The sequence below is a fragment of the Leuciscus leuciscus genome, assembly GCF_965113295.1.
Source record: "Leuciscus leuciscus genome assembly, chromosome: 20".
Classification (NCBI taxonomy): Eukaryota; Metazoa; Chordata; class Actinopteri; order Cypriniformes; family Leuciscidae; genus Leuciscus; species Leuciscus leuciscus.
In genome coordinates this window covers 18424114-18451804 of record NC_138744.1, presented here as the reverse complement: position 1 = coordinate 18451804, position 27691 = coordinate 18424114, and the positions used below count along the sequence as shown (strand labels likewise).

The 27691-nt window shown below is 39.0% G+C and overlaps 3 protein-coding genes across 9 annotated transcripts in view; 2 read left to right on the top strand and 1 right to left on the bottom strand.

Annotated features, from left to right (window-relative positions):
- LOC309483303 (C-X-C chemokine receptor type 3-2-like) overlaps positions 1-27691 on the bottom strand; it is a gene marked incomplete at its 3' end in the record, with an annotated part of 35279 nt that overhangs the window by 7473 nt on the left and 115 nt on the right. The window contains exons 1-4 of one of the 5 annotated variants that reach the window (XM_082149059.1): positions 27502-27633; positions 25833-27259; positions 24732-24880; positions 2806-3138 (exon numbers count right to left, since the gene is read on the bottom strand). In XM_082149059.1, the coding sequence (XP_082005185.1) occupies positions 3106-3138; positions 24732-24880; positions 25833-27252 (1602 nt within the window). In that variant the 5' untranslated portion in view covers positions 27253-27259; positions 27502-27633. Of the gene's footprint in view, positions 1-1392; positions 3139-4777; positions 5777-24022; positions 24557-24731; positions 24881-25832; positions 27260-27501; positions 27634-27691 lie in introns of those variants that run through there. The other 4 variants (XM_082149057.1, XM_082149058.1, XR_014200536.1 and 1 more) reach the window with 4 other exon arrangements.
- On the top strand, positions 463-19797 carry cnfn (cornifelin; the record flags this gene model as incomplete). Of its 3 annotated transcripts, none has more annotated exons than XM_082149082.1 (5): positions 1292-1399; positions 17797-17945; positions 18145-18258; positions 18686-18822; positions 18977-19797. In XM_082149082.1, 3 exons carry the CDS (start codon positions 18147-18149, stop codon positions 19064-19066), a joined length of 339 nt encoding a protein of 112 aa, XP_082005208.1. In that variant the 3' UTR covers positions 19067-19797. The 3 variants fall into 3 exon arrangements, with proteins under 3 accessions (XP_082005206.1, XP_082005208.1, XP_082005207.1); XM_082149081.1 differs by having other exon boundaries at positions 17797-17957; XM_082149080.1 differs by lacking the exon at positions 18977-19797 and having other exon boundaries at positions 463-1399; positions 17797-17957; positions 18145-18810.
- Positions 20137-23213, top strand: tlr21 (toll-like receptor 21; the record flags this gene model as incomplete). The annotated part of the gene is made up of 1 exon (XM_082149047.1): positions 20137-23213. The coding sequence occupies exon 1, from the start codon at positions 20250-20252 to the stop codon at positions 23211-23213; it is 2964 nt and encodes a 987-aa protein (XP_082005173.1). The 5' UTR covers positions 20137-20249.

Here is a 27691-nt window from a genome sequence, read left to right as displayed (position 1 = left end):
GGTGCTGTCAACTCTGCCCACTGTACCTGCATGGCTGGGCTTGGCGAGGTGTGCTCACATGTTGGTGCGCTTCTGTTCTACTGTGAGGCTGCTGCTCGACTGAGTGCATCAACAACTTGCACTCAACAAAATGCAAAATGGGTTCTCCCAACCATCAACAAGGTGGACTATGCAGAAATAAGACACATAGATTTTTCCACACCAGCTACTAAAAAGAAGAGAATTGATAGTGCCATTGCTGGAACACAACTGACAACCCGAACAGCTACAAAACTCCCAAATGTTCGAATACCATCAAAGGAAGATATCAGTGCCTTTATGGACAAGCTTCATTATACTGGTGTCAAATCGGTCATTCTTTCTGTTACTGAAAAATATCAAGATAGTTTCATTCCAACAATTTTGCAAGAAGGTAGCCTACCAATCGCCTTGATTACCCTCAAAGAGGATAAATATATTAACATGGACAGGGACTCATTATTGGCTGAAGCACCATCCGTGTTTACTAAGCTGGCAGTAACTGATCAGCAAGTGAAAAATACTGAGGAACTAACCCGGCCTCAGCGTAAAAGCAAGGAGTGGCATGCGCTGAGGTATGGAAGAATCACTGCTAGCAATATGAAGTTAGTCATCAGCAGTAACTGCCAACAGCCAGCTCCCTCAACAGTTGCGGCAATCTGTGAGAAAAGTCACTTCTCATCAGTTGCCACTGATTGGGGAAAAAGTCATGAAGACGAGGCTTATAACGACTTTGAGAAGTATGCCAAAGAAAAACATTACAACTTTTGTCTAAGTAAATCTGGACTTTGGATTAACAAGAACTACCCTTATATTGGTGCCACTCCTGACGGCATCCTGGAGTGTATTTGCTGTGGTAAAGGTATTTTAGAAATAAAATGTCCATATAATGCCAGAGAAAGCACACTTAAGGAGTCTCAGTTGCCTTTTCTGAATGAGGATGGCACTTTGAAGATAACTGACAAATACTTTTATCAAGTTCAGACCCAGCTGCTCGTGGCAGAAACTGACTATGGTGATTTTGTCATTTGGACTCCACATGAAATGAGCATTCAGAGGATCACCCCTGATCCTGATGTTTTCCAGGAAATATTAAGTAAAGCAGAGGACTATTATTTGAAAGTGGTGTTGCCAGAAGTCATGGGGAACCTCATTACCAGAGAAATTGAAGAGGAGAAAAAAAGAAAACATCAAGATAAGCCTGATGTTGGGGAAGTGGTATGCCACTGCCAAAAACCCCATGTTGCCACTGACACAGTCATAAAATGTACCAGTGAAATGTGTATGGTAAAGTGGTTCCATCTACAATGTGTGAAGTTAAAGAGGATACCGAAGGCATACACATGTAAGAAATGTAAAGGCAATGCCAAGATCAAAAGTAGTAAGCTCTAGTGACCTTGAATAGTATTCTCATTTGAATTTCAAAGCATGTTGTTTCTCTTGATTGTGTAGTGTTACATATTTTGGAATATCAGAGTGGATGCTCTTCAGAAACAATTTATTTATAGAGAAAAAAATGCAAATGTATATGTTGTCTTGTTTGATAGAAGGTTTGGACATTACATATACATTAATTTGGTCATTAAATGTTTGGTCATTGGTTTGAGATTACATTTGGACATTACATCCTGGACATTACATTTGCTCCTTGTTTAACCGTTTGTTCTTTGTTTTCTGGTTTGAATTCTGTAAAGTCCTGTGAGATGACTTGTAGTGCTATTGGGCTATACAAAAAATGAAATTGAATTGAAATGTGGCACTAAAACCAGGATTAGCAGAATTTAACAAATATTTAAAGTTGCAAAAATAAAGGTTTTACAATATGCATGGATAACAATGTTCAGTCTTTTTAAACACTTAAACAAATAGTTTGTACAAGACATATCTTGTTGCACTGAGCTTTCCAGTTTCAGATGTTTAACCTCTTAATTGAAAGGGACAACAGAAACACATAAATTTGACAGGCAACATGCAACACATGCAATTTTGTCGACAACAGGAAGTTCTTCATTTTCGGTCATCAAGATGTCAATTGGCAATTTGCTCTGGAGGATGGTGTATTTGTTGCGAACAAGACCAATGACACGTTCTACATGTATCCGTACATGAGCAATTTTTCGTGTCTGTTCAACTTCAAGGGGTGACAGTTGGGATTTTCCTCTTGTGAAACTGGGAATGTTGATTTGAGCGCAATAGAACCCTACACTGTCTGAAATGTCAAAACCCCGGTCAGCAAGAATGAGGTCTCCAGGCAATAGATTTCCGAGCAATCCACAGTTTTCTGTGATGTGCTTGTCGCTAGCTCTTCCACCCCATGCACTGGATAAGAAGGAAACAGACCCTTGCGGCGTTATCCCAACCAGGAACTTGGTTGTATTGCAGTGCTTGTAGGCAGACCATGTTTTTGCCCTTGCCATCAGGTTCTTTGGTCTCTGAATGGGTATTTCGAAGCAGTCAATTAGCACTGCAGTTTTCTGCCCAAAGTTTTTCCGGAACTCCATTGGCATGGTCTTTCTTAATTCTTCCCGTGTTGGCCAGCGAATAATGTGTTTCAATCTCACATAAAGAACGTGAATGTACACAAGGAAAATTCTGGAGGCTGTTGATGTTGAAGTGTTGTAACGATAAGCCAAATCTTGAAGCGGTGTGTTTAGCTTCATACGAGACAGTGTCACGACTAATCGTTCAAATTTACCCAGATCACTGAGCCTTGTTGGTGGCAAGTCTGGCTCAATGTCATCGTAAATCATCTTTAAGACATCAAATGAAGGCAATCCAGTGTAGTATGTTACCAAGGCTTGTCTATCAGCTAGTGCTTCCTGTGTCACCCTGAATGTTTTCAGGTGTAGTTTGAGCGATATGTTTTCAGACAACAAACGTTGAAATTCACCTTGAACATCAGGTGTAAATGGTTTAAAATGATCTGCATCTGTGCGTTTTGGTTTACATGTTGGTGGTTCCATTTTCCCAAGTTTGAGAAAAGAACAGTTGGGTCCTGCAGCAACATCGGTGTCGTCTTCTAATTCAATATCGCTTATGGTGGTAGCATGCAGCTCCAAAAGCGCACTTGCAGCAGCATGTTTTGCTTTAGATGCTTTCCTCTTTTCTGCCCGTATATATCTAGGAATGAAAAAATAATAGAAACATATTTATATTTAAACTTATGTACATTCAAATCTATATACCTAATAAGACAAACTTGTTACTTAGGACATTTTTACAAATAGTTTGTGGTGAATTATTAAAAGTAGATATAACTGGATATGACTGCCTATTTAATATGTAAAAGTGATTCAAAATTCTGTGATTATCAGTGTGCTGTTTACCTGTTTGTGCAGCCTGTGGCTTGTTTCAAGTTGCCTTCCGATATCCTTGGTGTCAAACATCCAGCCAACTTAAAGGTGCATTAAGCAACTTTTCATGTTAAAAATACCCGTTTTCGAACCCATACATGCTTAAACAATTGCCTGATGGGCTGAATGAGCCCTTCTCTGATCACTGAGATTGTCTCTATAATCCTGTAAAGTAAAATAAATAAGAGGGATTCGGGCCGGAATTTTAGACTGGGCGTGACGTCATGCGCGTTCACGGCACGCTCACCTGGCTGTCTGGCAGGTTTGTGTATTCGCCGCCATTCTCCGTAGAAGATGGATAAGAGACCGGCTTGTAGTTCATTTCAAACACCAACGCAAACTCCACGTAAGATAAAAAAAAAGAAAACTTTTGTCCGTGAGCGTGCACACTTCTGGCTGCAGTTTCGCTTGCCGCCAGAGGGGGCATAGTTCTGCAAAAACTCAGAGACTTGCGCAATGCACCTTTAAGGGAAGGTGCCCAATCTGGATTGGTTTGGTCAAATAGGTCTGATGGTTTGCCTACATTAATCAAATGTGTAAATTTCTTAGAATGCACAAAGGAAATCATGTCTTAATAATATGTTAAATCTACAGTACAGTAACCTAATCATATTGTTGATGTGATAATTGAGTGTAGATCTTCAGGTTTTCTACAGGTAGCAGCATGTCTAAATTAATGCAATTTTAATGCCCAAAGGCTATACTCTTAATGCCTCAAATGCAGAACAATTGTGATATTTATTTCTAAGGATTTGAAAAACATTCCGTCAAACAGAGGAATTAGAATAAATATAGATATACAAACGCAAATTGAACACAAGGGACAACTTTTGAGCAAATAATTGTATAATAATACAATGGCATCACATCACAGTTCAACGTGCTTTCATGTTTTGCATATTCGATGAAATTATGCAGCAAAAATTAACAAGCAATGCCAACATTTCTCAAGAAGATTTAAAGCCAGTTGGAATTCCATTTAATGCTTTTTAAATATATTAACACAGTGACAAATGAACAAATAACAAATGAATTTTAATGCCGCACGGACACCCTGGATCGCTGTTGTTCTTTCCGCGATTTTGACCGGATGTTTTGGTAAATGGTGGGCAAACAGCTGATTTTTCCAGGCGTAAAGAGCCGTTTATTTAAGTCACAGATCTTTTACAGTGCAGATCTTTTTACAGAAGCAATGCTCTGTTTGTGAACATTGTTTTGGCCCACCATAGAACTATTATTATCTATTTAATACATTTGCGTTGCCCACGAGAGCCTCGGACGTGACGCCACCGATCCCCCTCGTAATAAAATAATCTAAATAATGAAACTCACAAGTTACCAGCTACCAGCATACACAAGATAGTACTGAGTAAATTACGTCTGTCAACACATTATAAGATACGCACCTGATACAAAGTGCTCTGAGCAAATTCTTGCGTGTTTTGAGGGAGTTTCTTTCCTGTTTATCCTCGCCAGCCATAACCTCCGTCGTTGTTCTGACAAAAGCTAGTCTTCTCACATTCATGAAGTCTAATGACAGGTATACTGTAAAAACCAAATTTAACTGAACCTCCGGCACGATTGGAACATCCATTGACCCAGCAGGAGATGACCATTTTCACTTTTTATCACGACATTTCAGTTTCAGCTTCTTCTTCTAATGTTCTGGCCATATGTATTCTGCCCACAGAAATGGCGCCTTGTCGGCAAATGCCCGTATGTTGTGACGTCATGTAGGAACTATGTATAAGTCAGTCACGTACAACGTTATGTCAATGACTGACGAATTGGGATCCCTAAGAAAAACGCCACAACCGCTGTGCCTTTCAGCATCCTGTGTAAGCTGCCTAATCCCCCCGCACCTGTTCAATATTGATCACTCGATCGCTGCTCCTACTTTCCCATACAGTGAAACTATTGGATAACACTTGGAAAGCATAGCTATTCCAAATGGAAAGGGACACTATGGGGGCCACACCCTGCCCACAGGGAGGTAACATGGCGAGTTACACATATGGACTGACCACTGCGCAATGCTACATATGGAAGGTCTCAGTGGTAGATCCTGCCTTGTCATGGTGGAGTCAATACCAAGCAAAGGCGTCAGAGTGGGCTCTGCCGAGGGAAAGACACGGGCTCACTGATAGGGAAGCCGTATCATGGAAGAATACACTTTTGGAATCACAGGTGAAACCTCCGAAGGGTGCTGGAGGAACACCAACCAGGGTTTGCCAGCCGGGGAACTCGCCTGGGGAGCGGATTGGCGCTCATATCCCGTCCTGAGATGGGAATGGCGTTGCAAGCGAGACACCTAACCAGCCTCCCTGCATATTACCTGTTTGTCAGGAGCGCTGTCTTAAGAGACAGGATCTTAATCTCAACTGACTGCAAAGGCTCAAAGGGAGCTTTCTGTAGGGCCGTTAAGACCAGAGAGAGGTCCCAAGAGGGGATGAGGCGAGGTCAAGGAGGATTCAACCTCCTCGCGCCTTTCAGGAACCTGATGACCAGGTCGTGCTTTCCCACAGACTTATCTTCACTGATTCTCAAAGTGTGGTATACGTACCACTAGTGGTACTCAGGCTCCCTCTTGTGGTATGCAGAGGAATCACTGAATTTAATATAAATGAATGTTAAAACACTTTAAAAAAGTTTGCAGATGCTTCTGGTTGCTGTAGCCATAACTGACATCAACTGTTAGCTACTGTAACTGCTACAGGCTGTGATAAGAGGTGGTGGTGACTAAATGATGAAAAGTTCAACGAAACTGCTATCATGGCTTCAATCAGGCAAGAGAAGTGTGGATCAGTAGGAGAATGTTTAAGCACAAGAACTAAATAGGACGAGAGTGAACCGAGCACTGGTGCTAGCAGTGGCTACTTTGATAGTGCCGGTGAAGTCTCCAGAGCATCTGAAAACAGTGAGAAATTATAAATTATAGACTCGAACTACATCAAATTTGGATTTATTTGGAGCAGGAAAGAGAGACAGCCCAGGGCACAGTGTGTGGTATGTTGCAAAGTTAAACCATTGCATCTCAAACGGCATCTTGCGACTAAACACATGGTGCTTAAGGACAAACCAGTGTATTTTTTTTATGAAAACGTGATGAACTGAAGCAGTCAAAGTCCACTAGGGCTGCATGATTAATCGCATTTTACATGAAATCTGCGATGAAGCCTGCGATAATTTTTTTTAATGCGCAGCTTGTCATTGATGTACGGCTCTGTAAATGCTGCTCCATCTGAAAGCACTGTGAGTTTGAGTCAATTATAACATGCATTTGAAAAAGCAACACGAGTCAAACCTCTTTCCAAAATGACAAGCATTTATGAACCTCTTGTCCAACAAAAGACAACATTTAATAACATGCTTTTACTCCAAACTCACTTCATAATGACAGTTGAGCATCCTTCTGTGAGATGATGTGGCTTCTTACACAGAATAAGGCAGTTATTAGTCATGTTTGATCAAAGCATTTCAATCTTCTGTTTATTCAGCTACAGCGATAGTATAATGCCCGATAGGGATTTCCTGGATTGATGTGCGTTATTGTACTTCTGTGATGGGGCAAATTTGGCGTGTCTGCGTGAGAGTGCCCTCCGGCTTTCAGATGGAGCAGCATTTACTACCGATTAGCCGTCCCGCACTGACAAGCTGCGCATAAAATAATCGCAGCCTTTGCCAAATCACGTGCGGTTTCATTGCGATTAATCGTGCAGCCCTAAAGTCCACCATTCAATCCTGTGGTACACCCATAATTAAAGCATAAGTAGCTACATATCGTGCCAGCCTCCGGATCGCCAAAGCCAATAAGTCGCACACAATTGGGGAACAACTTTAGCCAAAGAGATGACACGCATCATGTGTGGAGAGAAAGCTGACAAACAGTTAAACTTGTTGCCGCTTTCAACAACAACACTGTGTCATGGAGAATAAAAGACATGGCTGACGATATTAAAAAGACACTGATTAAGTGCATTAAAAATAGTCAATATTTTGCCATCCAGTTTGACGAGACTACAGATGTGAAATGAAGATATGAAATGATGATAGATATGAAAATGATGGTGCAGCTCAGGAGGACTTTATGTTCTGCCAGTCACTTGAGACCAGAACTACAGCAGAGCACATATTCCAGGTACTGGATGCCTTATGTAAGAGAACGGGCTGATTGGAAAAAGTGTGAGGGAGTGTGTACAGACGGCGAGAGGGCTATAGCAGGTCGTCACAGTGGAGTAGCAGCTCGCATCCGAGAGGTGGCACCTGAGATGCGCTGGACTCCCTGCAGCATCCATCGTGAGGCGCTGGCAGTGAAGAAGATGTCTGATGACCTGAAGTCTGTGCTGGACTCTGCTGTGAAAACTGTGAACTTCATTAAGGTCAGACCAAAGAATGCTCGCTTATTTCGTGTGCTCTGCGAGGAAATAGCTAGTGAGCATGTCCAACTCTTGCTTCATACTTAAGTAAGGTTGCATTCAAGAGGAAAGGTACTTTCGAGGCTTTTTGAATTGCACAAAGAGGTCCAGATGTTCTTACAGGACACAAATTTCCCCTTGTCACACATTTTTCGAGGATAATGTGTGGCTCAGTCAGCTGGCATACTTGTCTGACATTTTTTCATGTTTAAACAAACTGAATTTGGGACTACAGGTACTCTCCATCAATGTCTTTGACGTGCAGGACACATAATCAGTGCACTGCTGAAAAAGTTGGAGTTATTTGAAATCAAAGTCAAGACAGGTGATGTTTCAGCTTTCCCTGCTTTGGAGAGTTTTCTGTCTGACAATGACCTGACACTTGATGATGGAATCATGGAGAACATCACTGCACACCTCGTGTCACACAGACAGCAGTTCCGTGATTATTTCCCAGTGATGCCTGAAGCTGAAGCTAGAAGCTGGATGAGAAACCCTTTCAGCATCGACACCTCTCAAATGGATTCAGAGGACTTAACTGTTGGTGAGCAGGAGAGTTTAATAGAGTTGTCTTGTGACGAAACATTTAAAAAAGCAGACATTGTTGGATAAAGCAGCACAGTGTGCTTTCCGACAAGGCCATGCGCATTCTCCTTCCTTTTGTGGCTTTTTCTGCTTCTCATTTATGGTATGGATTTAAACTACACTTCATTGCAACTGCATAACCTAAATCGTCCATCTCGACTGGAAACCTCCAGATTTGACTGCAATTTACTCTCGGAATTGCATAAATACATTATATCCATCGGGCTGCTAAACGTCGATGGTTTTATGACAACGATTCCTTTCTATCAATACCTGTGATCCTGTCGCCGAGATCGAAACGTAACCATAGTTACCATAATGATGTGACTCTCCACCGCGCCAGGACTCTCATACCACTAACCAGAAATGCGATCTACTCGCCAACGCATGTTCCCCATCGACACAACTGTGCTCTTTTGAACTGGCTGGCAAGGGTACACTGCTGAATGAAATTACAACTGAGAGAGACCTGGATCTACTGTTTCTGACTGAAACCTGGCAAACACCTGATGACTTCATTGAATTGAAACTTTTAACTCCTCCTGGATATAGTTATCTGACAAAACCTCGACTTAGTGGCAGAGGTGGTGGTCTGGCGGGGATTTTTAAGAACAATTATAAAGTGACTAAATATGACATTCTCGATGCTCCTAGTTTTGAATGTCTATCACTTCAACTCGCTCCGCTCCGCTTCTGATTTTGTTGATTTATAGACCTCCTAGAAATAATCAATTTTTGCTCTGATCTGACTGAACTTCTCACTCTCGCTTTCGCCCGGCATGATAGAATCATGATGCTAAGTGACTTTAATATACATGTTGATTCTGATTGTACTGCTGCAAAATACTTTTTGTCTGTTTTGGATTATTTTGAAGTATCTTCTCAGCATATTGATTTTCCAACACATTCTCACTCTCATACTCTTGATCTGCTCTGTAGTGTTTGTATTGACAATGTGCATGTTCAGGGTCATAATCTGGGCATCTCTGATCATAAGCTGATTGTCTTTGACTTCTCACTTCCCCTTGTAAAACCAAAAACTAAAACTACCATATCTTACCGGAACCTGAGATCTACAACTGTTGACAATTTCTCTGCTGCTATTGCTGTCTCTTCTCTTCCTTCCACACTCAATCTCCTGAGTCCTGATGGGATAGTTTCAACCTATGATAAATCTATTAGTAATGTCTTTGATGATCTTGCTCCATTAATAACTAGAACTGTCCCGTCTACCCATTCATCTCCTTGGTTCACTACTGAGCTTAGAGTTCTGAAAACAAAATGTAGGCGTCTTGAAAGACTTCACAAAAAATCTTTCCTTCTTGTCCATGCCATGGCTTTTTCTGATTCAGTACTGAAATATAAAGACGCACTTAACATTGCATGCTCTAACTATCTTTCTACTGTTATCAACAAAGCTAAGTGCAAACCTAAAGCTCTTTTCTCTGAGATTAACAAACTAGTCAAACCATCCTCTGTAGCTATTGCTGGGTCTGCTGATCTCTGTGAAAGCGTTCAGTCTTTTTTCCTACAAAAAAATTGACAACATTTATTAATCTTTCTCTTCTGCTGCCACTCCCCATTCAACTCCATATTTGATAGGTTGTCCATTAGACACTTTTCTACTCACAAATACATCTGTGGTTGAAAAACTGATTATCAAATCTAATTCTACCTCTTGTACACTCGATCCTATTCCAACATATCTTCTAAAAACTCTTTTGCCTTCACTTATTCATCCTATTACTCACATTATTAACAGATCTCTTGCCACTGCCTATGTCCCGCTTAATCTGAAAAAGCGGCCATCACTCCAATTCTCAAGAAGTCCGGCCTCGGCAACGCCATTCAGAACAACTATAGACCAATATCGAACCTCGCTTTCGTTGGCAAGCTACTTGAGAAGGTAGTTGCGGCCCAACTGCAGTCACACTTAGAGAGACATAATCTATTTGAACCACTACAATCTGGTTTCCGTCCATATCACAGCACAGAAACAGCTCTTTTAAAAGTGCTAAATGATCTCCTTCTGGCTTCTGATTCTGGTGCACATAGTATGTGGGTTCTTCTTGACCTCAGTGCAGCATTTGACACTGTGTGCCACTCTACACTTCTTTCTCGACTGTCTTCAATAGGTATCACTGGTGCGGCTCTTCGGTGGTTGACTTCATATCTATCGGATAGACAACAATTTGTTAGGATAGGTGAGAATCGATCCTGTACTGTCACTATTTCTCATGGTGTTACCTCAAGGTTCTGTACTTGGTCCTCTTCTATTTCTCATTTATTTGCTGCCACTAGGCCAGATCATCAGACGGCATGGTCTCAACTTTCATAGTTACGCTGATGATATTCAAATTTATTTCACGATTAACCCCAACTCAGCTTGTCCACTCACTTCTGTTACCTCATGTCTTCAGGAACTTAAAACATGGATGTCTGATAACTTCTTACAGCTTAATGCTGGGAAAACTGAAATCCTGCTAATTGGCCCCAAATCAAAGAATTTACCCAGACATGACATTTTTATTGATATTGATGGTGTTCAGATTAGGCCTTCAAAAACTGTGCGGAATCTGGGAGTTTTGTTTGACCCCACGTTATGCTTTCATTCACACATCGGTCAGACTGTTAAATCATGCTTCTTTCACCTGTGGAATATTGTTCGTATACGCCCCTCTCTTAACTTTGGAGATGCTGAAACTGTTATTCATGCTTTCATAACTTCCAGATTGGACTACTGTAACTCCTTATACAGCAGCCTACCCACCAAAGCAATACATCGCCTTCAAATGGTACAAAACTCTGCTGCTCGAGCACTTACATATAATAAAAAATGTGCACATATTACCCCTATCCTTCATCAACTTCACTGGCTTCCTGTGGTCAATCGCATCCAGTTTAAACTATTAGTCTTAGTTTATAAAGCCTGTCACGGTCCCGCACCTCAATACCTCGCTGAGTTAGTGCAACCATACCTTCCTGCCCGGACTCTTAGATCTAGCAACGAAAATTTGCTTGTCGTCTCCAGGTTTAAACTATCTACTGTGGGTGGTAGGGCTTTTAGTGTTGTAGGTCCTAAGCTCTGGAATAAACTGCCCCCTAATCTTCGTGCCATCGACAACCTCCAGATCTTCAAATCAAAACTTAAAACTCATATATTTACCATGCTCAATAAATAATCTTCAATTCTATTTCTCTGTCTACCACTCTCTCACCTTTATTTTATTTTACATACTTTGCCGAAATTTATATGTTGCTAAAAAGGCTTATATGTTTGTTATCTTTGACTTATGTTCATTATTTGTTGTTTTTGCTTGTTTCCATCTGCTTTTCTGTTTGTTTGCTTGATATAGCCTAATATAAGCTGATTGCTTGTTTCTTTTGTCTGTCCACTATTTGTACTATTTTGTGAAGCGACCTTGGGTTCTTGAAAGGCGCTATAAAAAATAAACATATTATTATTATTATTATTATTAATGCTGGGGGCCGACCACTTAAGTCCTACGTGTCCCATCCAGGAGGTTCCAGAGGTCTGGACATGGGTGCCATCTGGTGCAATAAATCTTGGGGTGAACGCATTCGAAAAGGCGTTTCTGCACTAGCATTCAGAATGGAAGCGTGTGAAGGGTCCGATTCAAAACACACAGACCCAAGATTGGTCAAAACCCACTGCCTTTCTTGGGGCTGTGTCACCTTCCTGCCAGGAACGGAGGTGGAGGCCGCTGGACTGGTATACTTGCAGGAGGGCCATGGCATGCAGGGTGGAGATGGCCTATCCGGTAGCGCGATAAGCCTTGGCAGCGAGAGCGGCTGAGAATTTACAGGCCCTGGATGGGAGATGTGGGCGACCCCCACCAGGTGGCAGCACTTTGCAGGTTTCACCTGGGGAATCTCCCATACCATTTGGGCAGAAAAAGGTGCCTTCCACGACTTTGTGACCTTTTCACACACAGGCTGTGTTAATTCATAACATTTTAATTACATTTTATTAATTAAATAGCTCATAAACATACTTTATCAGTAGAAAAAAAAAACCCCTAGGGTTCTGTTGAACTCCATGGAACCTTTTTTCAGAGTATTGACAAATGACTATTTCTATGCATTATATTAATAGACAATTTTAAGTTGATAATTACTTAATATTATAGTTATTAGGTTCAGCGATGACTGATCACAAATTATTCATAAATTACCATACTCATACTGACAGATATTTGTGACAATGAATCAGTCTACCAGAGCAGCAATATCTCTTTTTCCTATTGCACATATGCAGGAACTGAATGTCTCAGACACAACAAATGTAACTTGTGGGAGACTGACATAATTTATAACAGCAAAATATAAGGAGTTGATAGATGTTTGCTCTGTATTTTCACTCGCCCATCCAAATAATATATTAATTCAAGTGACACTCTTTTAACATATCAGTCCAAAGCAATGTATCAACAATCTTATCTCCTTCATCAATTATTATTTACTTATTTTTTATTTTGTCATTGTCATTATTTTTGCACCTCAGATGTAATAAAGTAAAAGATTCAGAAATGTCCGCATTACTTTACATTTTAACGGTTGCTTATGCACCTGACCTCAGAGCTTCTTGTTTCTAATACTAATGAAACAGTGGTGTTTCATATCCGTTACTTGATCCCTGTCTAAAACACTTGAAACTGTGGAGCATGAGTGGTTGTGCAACATATTTTCAGGAATTGTGCAATCATGTGGCCTGTGCACGTCTGTATGCGGTTACAGGGATCAGTGTGAGAGAGGAACCGTAGAATTTGCACAATAATCTTAAATATTCATTTAAAACTATAGAAAACACTGCTGAGTATTCTATATTTATATAATATTTCTTCTTTTCACATAGGCCTAAATAAAGTCCTTTTAAGTTAAATACGAAAATACAGTTCTTCATAACTAGAACAGTAAAACGCATGGAATTTCCTATTCTCAGATGACTTTGGGTGTTTCTTTTAAAAAGATAATTTACTTAAGGGGCAGGAGGCTGATTACTGTATTTATACAAGCTGACTTCACAGACGTAGGTAAAAAGGCAAAGAATTAGTTAGTGTTACAGCAGTGCTGTGCAGGACTTTAAATAAGAAAACCATGTGGAGACATGCCCTGATGTGTAAACAATCAAGTCAAACAGCTCAACAGATTCACTGCACTATTATAAAACTGTACGTCTCCTTGTCTCCGTTGTCCTAACATGCACTTAGATGTCTAAAGATGTGGCAAATAATAAAAAATCTTGGTCTATTAATTAGCATTCTACCTAAGCAGATTTGATCTGATTCACCAAATCACTTAACTGTGGTTATTGTTTGTGTATACTGTGCTATTGTACATATGTATACACCCCCTACTGACGTTTTAATGAAAATGCACGCAGACCTATTCTAAGAAAACACTTTCAAACACCTCAGTCTTAGTCGTATCATACTTAAATTTCAACATGAACATGTTGAACATGCTCAGCTTGTGACTTTGACTCTAAGCCATACATTCTTCCCTAAAAATCTTCCTGCAAAGAATACATGAGTCACATTCCAATATAAGAGCTTCCCTTTTCAGTTACCTTAGTATTTTGTTTGATTCTGATTCTTGAGGACATGAAAGTTCAAAGTGTTGCCTTTCAAAAAGAGATCATAGGCCTGAATTTTTTTTTATTTGGTTATCGATTCAATCTTTTGCTCTAAAAGGGTTAACAGACTGGTATCTTTGTCTGGTGCAGTCCAGTAGCGAGTGGTGACTTTTTCAACTGTTAAATCTAACTATCACACCCTCCCCTGCCATACCGTAACCAACACAGTCAGTAAATGGTAGAGGCTCAAAAGACACAGACTATCAGAGACAAAAAATAAGAAAAACCATGGCAGGTGTAGATTTAAAAGTATGACCTTTTTCTACCTGTAAACGAAAATCATTCTCTGATTGTTCTTATGGTATGTTCGCAACTTTTATTTACATGTGGCCTGATAATGTATCTCAAAGATGTGGGGGATTTTTCACAAATTGTTTTGTTGGAGAAAAACATAAGACATATACAGTTATGGTTTACTTTTATTAATTTGATTAGTTTGGCATCAATTGCATCCAGGTGATTTTTTTGCACTCGATATCTGGCAACAGTACAGTAAGTCAGTACAGTTTTCCGCTTGGGCGAACAAATCGAGTACAGTTTTTTTGTGCATAAAATTGCCCACATGCCAACCAATCAAATAGAATGCAGCAAAATGACGACAAAACAAGTGTGGAATCGATAACGACAGTCTGAATTCAGAGCTGCGTACTAGCATACTACTTTTAGTTTTGCTATATCTTTATATGTTAGAAATAGTATCAAAAGATTGAATCAGAGTGCATCAGAGTGCATCAGTGTAAAAAAAGTGACCCTATCACACTATAGTGTGCTTTAATGTTTAACCAGGAAGTTTTTTTTGAAATGCTTTTATTTTGTACCAAATAATGATGACTCACTTTAGAGAGATTCTGAAGTGTACATCCTCTCGAGTAGCGGTATTAACATTAAGTGGCATGGCATCAGAAGCCATTGGCACATGTCATTGTGGCATGTCTGTTTTTCACTTGTGCCACTAAAACTTGTGATGTGCCGATGGATTGCGTAATGTGCCACTGACAATGTTGAAGAACATGTCGCCGTATGTTGTGACACCTCCAGTGCATGGTGACTGACAGATGAATTGAGCAGCTATACTGATGTAATAGTGACACAAAATCCTAAACAAATATACTAATTTTGTGTGTTTTTTAAATAAAATAAAATATCAATTAAGTGTATTTACAAATTGGTAATATTTTTCAAACATGTAGTCAGTTTGTGGCACATCTATCTATAAATATACATTTGAGCCAATGACAACCGGATAGGCCATAGCGGCATGTGTCAACGGCTTCTGTGCGTAAGATGCCATGCCACTTAATGTTAATACTGCCTCTCATCTGATGTTGGATGAACACTTTACAAACCCATGAGACCACAGGAGAGGATTTGTGAATGGCAGTGAAATGACAAAACTGACACTGTCTGGTCAGATGACAATGAGATCCTGACAAATGTAATATTTCTATTCAAACTACACACATTCATAACAACATAGTTTTTTAACAGGCCTGGAGTAATTACTTATTTACAACCCCATTTCCAGAAAAGTTGGGACGTTTTGTAAAATGCAATAAAATTCACAATCTGTGATTTGTTCATTCTCTTTAACCTTTTTTTAACTGACAAAAGTACAAAGAAAAGTTTTCCAGTGTTTTCACTGAATGACATAATTGTATTTTGTAAATATAAACAAATTTTGATATTGATGGCTGCTACAAAAAAGTTGGGACAGAGGCAAAATAAAAGTACTCTTTTTAAACAGTCCACAATAAGTAGGTGAATTGGTAATAGGTGAGGGTACCTACCGTGTTTGGGTGTAAAAGAACTTCTCAGTCTTTGTAAGCGAAGATGGGTCATGGCTCACCACTTTGTGCCAAATATCATGAGAGAATTGTCAAACAATTTCTAAATGCAAGATTTCAAAGAATTTATGTCTTTCACCATCTACCATACCATACAGAGAAATCTCAGTCTGTGTAGGGTAAGGCAGGAGACCTCCTAGGCCAGGGTTCACCAATCTCGGTCCTGGAGGGCCGCTGTCCTGCAGAGTTTAGCTCCAACCCCAATTAAACACACCTGAACCAGCTAATCAAGGCCTCACTAGGCATACTAGAAACTTTCAAACAGGTGTGTTGGAGCTGGTTGGAGCTAAACTCTGCAGGACAGCGGCCCTCCAGGACCGAGATTGGTGAACCCTGTCCTAGGCAGTAGTTTTTGATTGTTGTGTTAAATGTGTGTGACCTTTGAGCCCTCAGATGGTATTGCATGAGAAACCATCATGCTAATCTGTTAAATACAGCCACATGTACTCAGTGTGACGTTGCATCAAGAAATGTCAATTGAATCTCTATTACGCAAGGAGAAAGCTGTACATCAGTCCTATGCAGAGATACCGGCGAGTTCTCTGGGCCCGAGCTCATCTCAGAAGACAGTGGAAATGTGTTCTGTGGTCAGATGAGTCCATGTTTCAGCTTGTTTATGGAAAAAATGGACATCGAGTTCTCAGTCCCAAAGACGAAAGGGACCAACTAGCCATTCTTCAGCGACAGGCAAAAGCAAATATCATGGTATGGAGGTGCATCAGTGCAAACGGCATGGGTGACTTGCATTTGTGTGAAGGTACCATTGGCATGGAGGCATATATTTGGATTGTACAGAGACATAAACTACCATCAAGATGACATTTGCACATGCTAAAACAGAGTGGTTTCTAGACACTCTGCACCATAGAAGGGATGTGCCTGACTGCCTGCAGTCCATATCTGTCACTTATTGAAAATGTGTGGCCCATCATGAAAAGGAGAACCGGACAACGATGACCACAGACTGTTGAGTAGATGTCTTATATCAGGTGAAATTCGGCAAATATTCCACATACAAAACTTCAACATTTAGTATCCTCAATTCCCAAATGATTAAAAAGTGTAATTAAAAGGAAAGGTGATGTGACACAGTGGTAAACATGCCTCTGTCCTAACTTTTTTGGAGTGTGTAGCAGCCATCAAAATCAAAACTTGTTTATACTTACAAAATAAAATGAACTGACAAATGTACAAAGAAAATATTTACAATGTTTTCACTGACCAACTTAAATAAAGGTTCAAGAGAATTAACAAATCACAGATTCTTGATTTTATTGCATTTTAAAAAATATCACAAAAATTCTGGAAATGGGGTTGTAAAAGAATGCTAATAGAATTGTAGTTCTTTAACTTAAATGTCTGTTTATTACACTTGTACCTTTGTTTTTGTTTTGTTGTTGCTTCAAATCAAAGTTTATAATTTTGTGAATCACCCAGTTTGGGTTATGGCCTATAATTCTTTTTAAAATCCCCATTGGAAAAATTTATGAAAAAAATACTTCCAGAACCAAGGGCGCTGAAAAAGTTGTGGACTTGCTCACCCGAATTCCCAGTAACCCGTCCCGAACAGATTGTAGAAAAACTACCAATTGGCAATGGAGTAATTCTCTCTAATGGCTTAGTTATGCAGAGAATTCGCAGCTTATATGAACACCATTAGTGTTTCTGATGTTATATACCGTAGGAGTGTTCAAAATGGAAGTCCGAGCTCCTGATTTGTGCAGTGTGGTGATTTTCTGAAGGCAATTACTTATTTGTAAAAAGGGCCAATGTACATATTCAAGAGGTACAAAAACACAAGGTTCTCATCTAAATGTTTTATAGGTTGTAGATAAGATATCCTGTGTTGATGGAAGGGTGTGGAGAACTGAAATAGTGTAAAACTCCTCGTCCCCAAATCAAACACTTCACCCTTTTGTTTACAGGTCACATAAACCACTCACCTACCACATTTTCTCCTCCCCTACGTCATGTTGAGGTGATTTCCAACTTCACTGTGAAACTATCAGAAATTGAACATCATTCCCTGAGGAAGAGAGACATACAGTACCAGGAAGCCTCTCCAAGCAAACAGGTGAGAGAGAGGGTAACATTTTAAACATTCCATCTGGCTTAGAAATGACATCACATGTTATGTCTTATTTAACCAATCTTTGCTATAATAGCCATCAAATAAAAATGCATGTTTTGTTTACTTATAGCAACAAGACAACTTTACAGTATTTGCTGTAAACTGCTAATTGTAAATAATTATATAATTTGCTGTGTGTCAGTGATGTCATATCAAACAGAAGCAATGACTTCCCAGCCACAGATGACTGTGATCAGCTACACTGTTTCTCACTGGAGCTCTGATGTCTGTGACTGTTGTGAGGACTGCGGCATTTGTGAGTGTATATGTGTGCATGAGAGATAGATTGACATTAATATTTTTTTACTCATGTAAATCTATTTTGCTTATGTAATGGTAATAGAGATTGTAAGTTGTTAAAGGAATAGCTTCCCTAAAAATGAAAAATCTTGCCTAAAAATAAATCAAACCTTTATGACTTTCTTTCTTTGAAGAATGTTTTTGTCCATATAATGTAAGTCAGTTGTTTTGGACCCTACTGAACAAAAACAGTTAAAACATGTTTCAAAATATCTTCTTTCGTATCCTGCAAAAGAAGAAATAGAGGATTTATATAAATAGAGGATGAGTAAATTCGAAAGAACTATCTCTTCAAATAATTTGATGAGTAAGTGGCTTGAACCTCACAAGCCTCGTATTGCAAAAAAGAAAAGTGTGAATTCTGACACTGGTTTGCTCCTCAGGTCTGTGTGGGGCATTTATTCCTTGCATCTTGGGTTGTAAGGTGGCACAGGATAATGGTGACAGCTGCTGTTTGCCCTTCCTACCTGGAGCTATGATTGCATTGAGAACCAGCATCCGTGACAAATATCGTATTAATGTAGGCCATGCAATAAAAAATATTTTCAGAATTGATTATTGTTTTTTCTGATGTTGATGTGGTATTGAAATTCCTGCTGAAATCTATCATTTCATAACATTAATAACATTGGTGTCAAAGAATAGCACTGCAGTAAGTGCCTTTTGTTTTTTAGGGCTCTGTCTGTGATGACTGGGTGATTATGACCTGCTGTCCTTTCTGTGGACTCTGTCAGATGGCTCGAGAACAGAAGGCGAGAGGTTAATTTAAAGAAAATTGAGGGAGGGAATTGCCTATTGAAAAATGCCTAGATGGCTGGATCTTTTCTTCTTATTGTTTTTTTCTTTTTTTTTTCTTTTCTTTTTTTGTTTGTTATATATTTCAAACTATATCATGATTTAAATGACCCGTACATGTGAGTTAACATTACGAATCAATCCTTAATTAAATTATATTTGTTTAAAGAAAGTATTCAAACTCTCACTGCAAAATCTAAGTAATTGGATCAGGCATTGTGTCCCATTGTCTGGTCTTCTTTGCTCGGGCTCGAAACTTTTATGGTTCCTCTTTCTATTCTGTTTAAAAGAGAGAACGGCTATGGTAGTTTTGCAAAATGATCGGGAACAATTTAATGAAGGTAAGGTACTGAACTACATTTCTGTTTATATTTAGAGAATGTTCAAATGACTAATAATAGCCAACACGATGAAATGAATTAATGAAAGATATGAGATTTTGGGTTATTTTTGCTCGCTGATAGTTTTCGAAATAGTGACTCTTTTTTTCTGAGAAATTTTTCTGTATTTGTCCTGTTAACACTATAGAGAACACATAATGTTACAAAGCTCTTTATCTACTTTGTTCACCATGACAAGATTTATGCCTTTTTATGTATGTTAACATCAGTATCGTGAGCAAATAGTTGCATGTGAAAAAAGAGAACTTATGTAGAATGTGTCATGCATTTACATAAACTTGCAAAGATATTTTAACATCTTTTGTTGTTTCAATCCATTATTGTTTTATTATTTACGATTTTAAGGAAGTTGATGTAAAAACAAAAGGGGGAAAAGGAGTCTGAGAAGTGGGAAATTGTCACCTGAGGTGGATTATGTAAGAGTACATTAGAGAAGTTTGTTTAGGTGTAATTTAATATTAGGAGCAATGTTTTTATATCTACCTTTTTACTGCCTGTATTCATATACATTAGATATACTTCCATCACATTTGAAGTCATTTTATTAATCTGAAAATAAATAAAATAAATACATAAAACATTCATAGTCTGTTTCTGTTGTATTTAATACATTTAAATAATACCCTCTTTTTTTCTAGCAGCTGGCTGTGTTAAACTCTCAATATTGGATTAGGTGCTGCTCATACTGAGTGAAGAACCTCGTAGTGTTGGTCTTTGATGAAGGCAGTTTTTAAAAGTGGAATTGAAAAATATGGCACATTCTGCATGCCGCGAACTGATCCTAAAGGCGGTATTTATCTGCCTTCTTAAACTTGCCTTCAGCTACAGTTTCAGGAGTTGCATAGAGATCCCAGATTCTAACCATAAAACCTTCAGTTGTATTAAATGTCACGAACCAGACATAACTACAATTGTGCAAGATGTATTTCCCACAGCAACAAACCTTACAGTTTCTCTCAGTAACATTACATATGTTCAAGGCCGAAGCTTCGATCATCTGTCCAATCTGAATTCTCTGGTACTGGATGTTAACCATATTGTTGAAATCCACAAAGATGCTTTTAATAATCTGCATCAACTTCAGATTTTAAATCTGTCCTGCAATAGAATATCATCTCTCCACCGTGATGTCTTCAGTGACCTCCATAACCTCACACAGCTGCTCCTGGGAAGCAACAAACTCAATAATACTGATATGTTCCTGTTTTCCAAATTGACAAACCTTCAGATTCTTGACCTACGCCGGAATAACCTGAAAAACTTTTCCGCTTTGGTTGAATGCACAACAAACCTGTCCAGCTTGATAAAGCTGGACCTTTCTTTTAACAAGCTTACCACCCTGCATCACTCCCACCGTCTGCCAGAGTCGCTTGCCAGACTCTACCTCAGTGATAATCAACTATACAAACTGGGATGTGACAAGTCTTTCCTAATGTATGTGAAAGTGCTAGATTTCTCAGACAACAAAAAGTTATCATTCGAGGCTTTTCAGGGCCTGAATCTGGAGAATATAACGTACCTGCGCTTGCGCTTTACCAACGTCTCTGCTAGCAAGCTTCTTACTTGTACCAATGTACGACCGTGGAGCATCGACTTCTCTGGTTTGAAACTGAAGGACTCTCGTGCGCTGTCTTCGCTGTGTTTTCTTCTGCAAGATCACCACCATAAAAAGCAACACATACCTAAAATGTGTCTCGAGGGCAATTCAATAAGAACTCTAAAAAACAACACATTTTATCATTGCCCCAATATCACAGGTGTAATGGACCTCTCACGAAACGAAATGAAAACCACCGGATGCTTGCAGTTTCTGCACGGTCAGAACCAACTGGAAAGTCTCAAATTGGAACATAACCATCTGACCAAGCTAATATCCTGCAACAAAACGAAAAAGCTCTACAGCCTGAGAAACCTGAGCTATCGATACAATCGTATTCTACAGGTCAGTGGTTTTGCCTTCAGTAATACACCAAAATTAACAAACCTCGAGCTAAATATAAACATAATTGCTTATATGGACCATAAAGCCTTAAGTGGACTCAAAGATCTTGTTACACTTCGTCTGGACAACAACCTTTTGAGCGACGTCTACAACGACAGCTTTGAAGATCTTACCAGCCTGAAGACTCTCATCCTGCGCAATAACCAAATAGCTGTAATTTTCAACTATACCTTTCATTCTCTGTCAAATCTAAGTATTTTAGATTTAGGCGGGAACAAGATCACTCAACTGAAACCACATGCATTTGATGGGCTGCATAGCTTGGCCAATTTGTATTTAGATAGAAATCGTCTGAATATGATCGACAGCAGTCTCTTTGGGAAACTTCATGCCACCCTGCAGGTGCTGGATTTACAGGATAACCACATTCGGTATTTGAAAGAGCATACATACTCGCCGTTTATTAATATGTCGAGGCTTCTCGACCTGAAACTTGATGCGCAGAAACCAAATGGCATATACTTGTTGCCGCGTGCGTTTTTCCGGGGTCTAACTTCTCTAAAAAGACTTTTCCTCACCAACAACCATATCATTGGATTTGGTGATGAAACATTTGATGACCTGAAAAGCTTGGAGTTCTTAACTCTAGTCGACTCATGTGTCGGGATCGCCCAACTCAAACCTGGTATTTTCAAAAACCTTAGAAAATTGAAGACGTTATTTGTTGAGAACATGGGGATTAAATCTTTTTCAAAAGAGGTCTTTGGAAATTTGACAGGACTAAAGACACTACATCTGAATCGCAATGCCATGATGTCTTTGGACATCAGTTTACTGGACAATCTGACCAATCTAACATACATTGACATGCGCAGTTGTCCTCTCAGTTGTGGCTGCCAGAATAGTGATCTACAGAACTGGACTGTAAGCAATAAGAGACTCCAATTTCCATATCTTTACAATATTACATGCCAAGACCATTCAGGCTCATATTTTCACAACTTTGATACTAATGTTTGTTATTTGGACATAGAACTCTACCTCTTTTGCTTAACTTTTACATTCACAATATTATTATCCTTAATACCATTTCTCTATGTCAGACTTTATTGGAAGTTTAAGTACGGCTACTATGTGTTTCGATCATGGTTTGGAGAACAGTGGCGTCGCTTAAGGGACCAGGAAGAGAAATACAAGTATGATGCCTTTGTTTCATACAACTCAGCAGATGAAGACTGGGTAATGGAACAGTTGCTGCCGAATCTCGAGGGTTCTTCATTTCGGCTCTGCCTCCACCACAGAGATTTCGAACTGGGCCGCGATATTGTCGACAACATTGTGGCTGCTGTATATGGAAGTCGCAAAACGATCTGTGTGGTCAGTCAGAGCTTCCTTCGCAGTGAATGGTGCTCACTGGAGATCCAGCTGGCCAGCTATCGTCTCTTTCAAGAAATGCAGGATGTGCTTTTGCTGGTCTTTCTGGAGCCTATACCAAAGCGGCAACTGTCCACTTATCACCGTATGAGAAAGGTCATGCTCAAAAAGACCTATTTGCAATGGCCTGGGTTAAATTGTTCTGATCCAAGCAGTGCAAAAGAACTGTTCTGGAATCAGTTAAAGAGAGCACTAAGGAGCAGCAACACTGGAAGCCAAGAGGAACAGAAGATAAAGGAGGAGAATGATCAGAAGAGACAAAAGAAGGACGTGGAGGAAACTGAATATTTTGTGAATCAGACACCAGTAGATGAGGAAGTATATTACCTGATGCCCTGACTACATGTATAAAACCAAATTTGCAATATAAGTTTCATTTAATTTACTTGAATAAAAGGCTATAAATTCTGCAGGCTGCATATAAAATAATAATAAAAAATAAAAAAATAATGGAAAAGATACAAACTTACCGGAAGGTATTTTTAATTTTTATTTGGCTTTTGTGGTGAAAATGTAATGAAAATTGATAAAATAATATAATTAAATAAATAGAAATTCAACAGGTAAAATAACTGCTTACTTTACAAGAGTATTAAATTGAATTCTTATATTTTAGTTCACTATAAGATATTTTAGCAGAAATTGCACAACTGAAATTGTGAAATCAGTTTGATGTAAAATTTTTAATTTTGTACTGCTTTATTAAAAGGATATAACAAAATCACATGCATCTTATTTTTACAGTATACTGACCTTAAGAAAAAAAAGTCCACTCAAGTCATATAGAATAGAAGAAAATCTATAGAAGAAATTTGACTAAATAAAAGAAAAGAAACTTTATAAGCAGTGCTTTTGATATTTGTACACAACAAAAAGTGATTTGATCTTAAAAAGTGTTTGACTTTTACTACCAGTGTTATCAGTATATACGAATATATTAGAGAAATCATAATGTAAGTACTCTGAAGTCTAAAATTCAAATCACATGTAGAGGTGATGGTCTTTCAGTTTTTGTAAATATAAAAAGGTAAATCTATAATGCAAAGAAAAATGGTTTTACTCATACAAAGACAGTAAGAAGATGCATAGTTGGACCATATCATCACCTATGATGATTAGATGAGATTAACCATGGCAAACAGCCTTTGCTATAGGTAAAGGGGAGGGTAAAATGGTGTGTTTGACCTGGGACATTGAGTCATACCAAGCCAGTCTGACCTGCGCTGTGTGTTAGATGGATGTGGACAGCGAAAAAAGGGCTCGTACTGAAAGCCCTCTGAGAGATAGGATGCTGAGAATGAGAAGGGAGCCCATCTTTCTCTCTCATCCTGAACTTGCTGCTGATCGGACCATCTGGATCCCTCAAAAGATGGTTCTTGTGGTTTTTGTTTTCTGCTCTCATGTAAGTGATATGAATTCAAATTAAGATCTGTTTCTTCTGTACACTGTTGAGAAATTCTGGAGAGATCTAAAAGTACACTTTTCGAACACCCTGTGCTCATTGACTGTTGCTGGGAGTAGGAGTTCACAGGATGATCAAGCCAGGTGGGGGCTCTGAGTATAGGGACGGCATGCTGGGTAAAGGTCTGGCTCTGGTTAAAGAGGTGTCTGCTGGGATGATGCTGAGCTCTGAAGCAATCCTGAGACAATTCAGCTGCCCTCCACTGGTCAAACTGCAAAGACTGACCAATCGAATTCAGATGCAAAAAATAGCCATAGAGCCCTGAACTGCAAGTTGTAAAAAATGTCTTTCCTCTGTAATAGTCTAGTTTACGACAACTTTGGTATTATTTGGACTTGATTCTTTACTTTTTTGTTGAGAGACATTAAACGTTGTGTCTGATTTCATTGACTCACCATGTCTGTGTGTGATTGTTGTGGTTCTTCTAGAGAGAATGGAGGGGAAGAGGTGTTCCACTCTTGTATCCTTCGTTTCTTGGTGGAAGCTCCTCTGTCCAAGTCCAGCCTAACTTCCTCTGCTAAGTAATCGTGCTGCATGGCACTGTCTAGGAAGCAGAGAGGTCATTTCAAACTTCTATCATGTACACAAATATTATATCATGAGACAAGGGTTAATGACATGACACTCATTTTTTTCTTCTTCTTCAGGATATAAAAATGCAATTAATATACCCCCGGTATAAGGCTTAATCCTATACCCAGACTAAAAATGCATGTTTTAACTGTTTTAACTGAAAGATACTTGCACTGACATATCTTAAAATATGTCAGCGCCATTGTTTTGTCTCAAGATGCACACCAGTAATGTTTTTGTCAAAGGCACATTTATAAAAGCTACTTAAATGCCCTAATTGAACTAAGGCTTAATCCTGGCTTAATCTAAGCTCTGTCTGTGAAACCGGGCCATAATGATTTGAATAAACCTCTTCAATGATAAGCATATTTTTATTTTTCTAAATTAAAATGAATTATCCATTCGTTATTTTTGGGGTGCATTAAGTCAAAAATGTCGGAGTTACACATCTGTCCTAATACCATAAAAAAGAAATTGAAAAAAACTTGAGTAGTTTGGTATATTCTTTTATATATATATATTTATTTATTTTTTCAGAAAAAATAAGCATCAAAACAGTTACGTTGAAATATTATAAACATTTGATAGACTCATGTTGTGCAACCAACGTGCAGAAGCATGCAGGAAAATAAATAAATAAAAAAGGAACGATATCATGTCTGTTTCGAGGTTAATAATTATCTTACATTAACAAATAATTTGACCTTTTATTAAAAAGACTAGGTTATTTCATACTGAAAATTGTCATAGCTTTAAATTTAAAATGTTGTTGAAAATAGAATAAAAGTTTTTTGAAAAGCAACCATACAAAGATTACATTTCTAGGAACTTGCTTAAACTGTATCTCTAAAAGATTTTTCCTTTTCTTTATCTTTATCTTACCTGGCTGTCACTGAACCACAAATGTCAAAAAAGTGACATACCTTTCCAAATCTCCATGTTCCTGCTGTAACACCTATCCTCGTTCTCCACTGCATGGCTAAAAGATGAACAATCTTTATGACTCTGTCCTGAGCTGAGCTGAGAGGAAGCTTGTTTCGCATTCAAGAATGAGTGTAGCCTATGCAGGTTGTGCTCTAACTGGAAGCCATGTCTTTTTTGTAAAGTCTGCATTAGCACCTCTCTACACTCGGCCAGCAGGGGACGCCGATGGCTTGGTACATGGAGCTCTGAAGCCTGGCACAAACGTGTTGCAAGCCTTCTCACTGCTTCCCTACAAGATTTTGACATTTGCTCCCTCTGCTTGACATTATCTGCCAATTGACCAGCCCCAGAGTCCAGTTCAGATAGAGAGGTTAAAGTTTGCCGATTTTCCAACATTTGCGGCACTTCCATGTTTGGGAATGCCATCATTGTAGAAGCTTTCTCAAATATCTGAATATTCATAAAACCATTTTCTTGGTTTCCTTCATCATGGGATTTGAGAGTGTCTGTTTGTGAAATATCAGAGTTATTCTTATTGGTTTCAACTGAAGTAGAGCATAACTGATGAACCGGGTCATTTTCTAAGGATGACAAAACCATGTGTTCAGTTTCTCTTGGGCTACTTGGACTATCTTGCCTTGTTTTGTTACTAGTATCTTCTTTCCTGGTGTTGGCATTTATGTCATACTTCCCGTCTTCTCTAGATAATCCCATAGGCTCAGCGTCTCCTCTATTAGTCTGAATACCAGTGTTTTTTCCAATAAGCTCCTTTCTTAAACTTTTCTTCCTCTTCACATGTGGTGGCGTATTGTTTTCTTGTTCCTGGAGTGGTTCCTGTATTTCATCCAGAGTGCAGTCCTGGTCTGAATCAGGTAACGTTACTGGGGGAGATAGCGGTGATGTAATGTGCGTCATAGACTGTTTTCTTTGCTCTTTTTTCTGCTTATCTTTCTTTATTTGGTCGCTCACCAGCCTCTCAATATCTATAGACCTAACCTCATGGCTGAAAAGGCCTCGGATGGAGGTAAGGCGTCCTTCAGTTATGATGCTTGGCTTCTGGGGAATTAATGGCTTAGCGAATGTGCTCTCTTTTCTTGAACAAGACAGTGGATGGATGTGGCAGCACTGTGCTTTCTCACCACCTTCCTTTCTACTCTGCTGATTGTATGTGTGAGACCGGTTTCTATCCTGACCTCGAACCTGATTCCTCTCCTTCCTGGTTTTAAGACGCCTTACTTTATGTGATGTGTTACAATGCACATCTGTATTCATGCTGCTCATGCACGCTGGTTTGCAGTTGTGGACAGCATTGGCTGCATGACATAAAGAGTTGGTTTTGAGACTGTGGTGGTCCTTGGATGTCTTCGGCAAGCTGTGTTTATGTGGAAAGCTTTTGCAGGATTGGTGGCTCATCTTCATGTTGAGACTATAAAACACACGTTATTAAAATTAAAAATGAGTCTGTTATGTATTTAAATAATTTAAGTAATCTGAGTTAGTAGTCACATGCTTATTGTGGTTATGTTCACCACACCGGTTTAGCAACATACATCAAATAAAGAGCATTCTTTGTGTTCAAACGGTTGAATGAAATGCTTTCTTCATTATCAAATAGACATATAATATATACATATATCAAACCACCACATGAAATCGGTATAACGTTACCTGTAGTTGAGTCCAAAGGCCGTTAAGTTATAACTTTTCGTTGCGTGGCAACGTGCTTCGAAAGATGACCGTCAAATGCAGATCTCTGCAAAGACTATTTCGGTCAAGAGAATTGCTATTAAGTCATGTTTAAAAGTTCGACATACATTTGCACCACTGAAAACTAAGAAAACGAAGGAGATTTAATTAC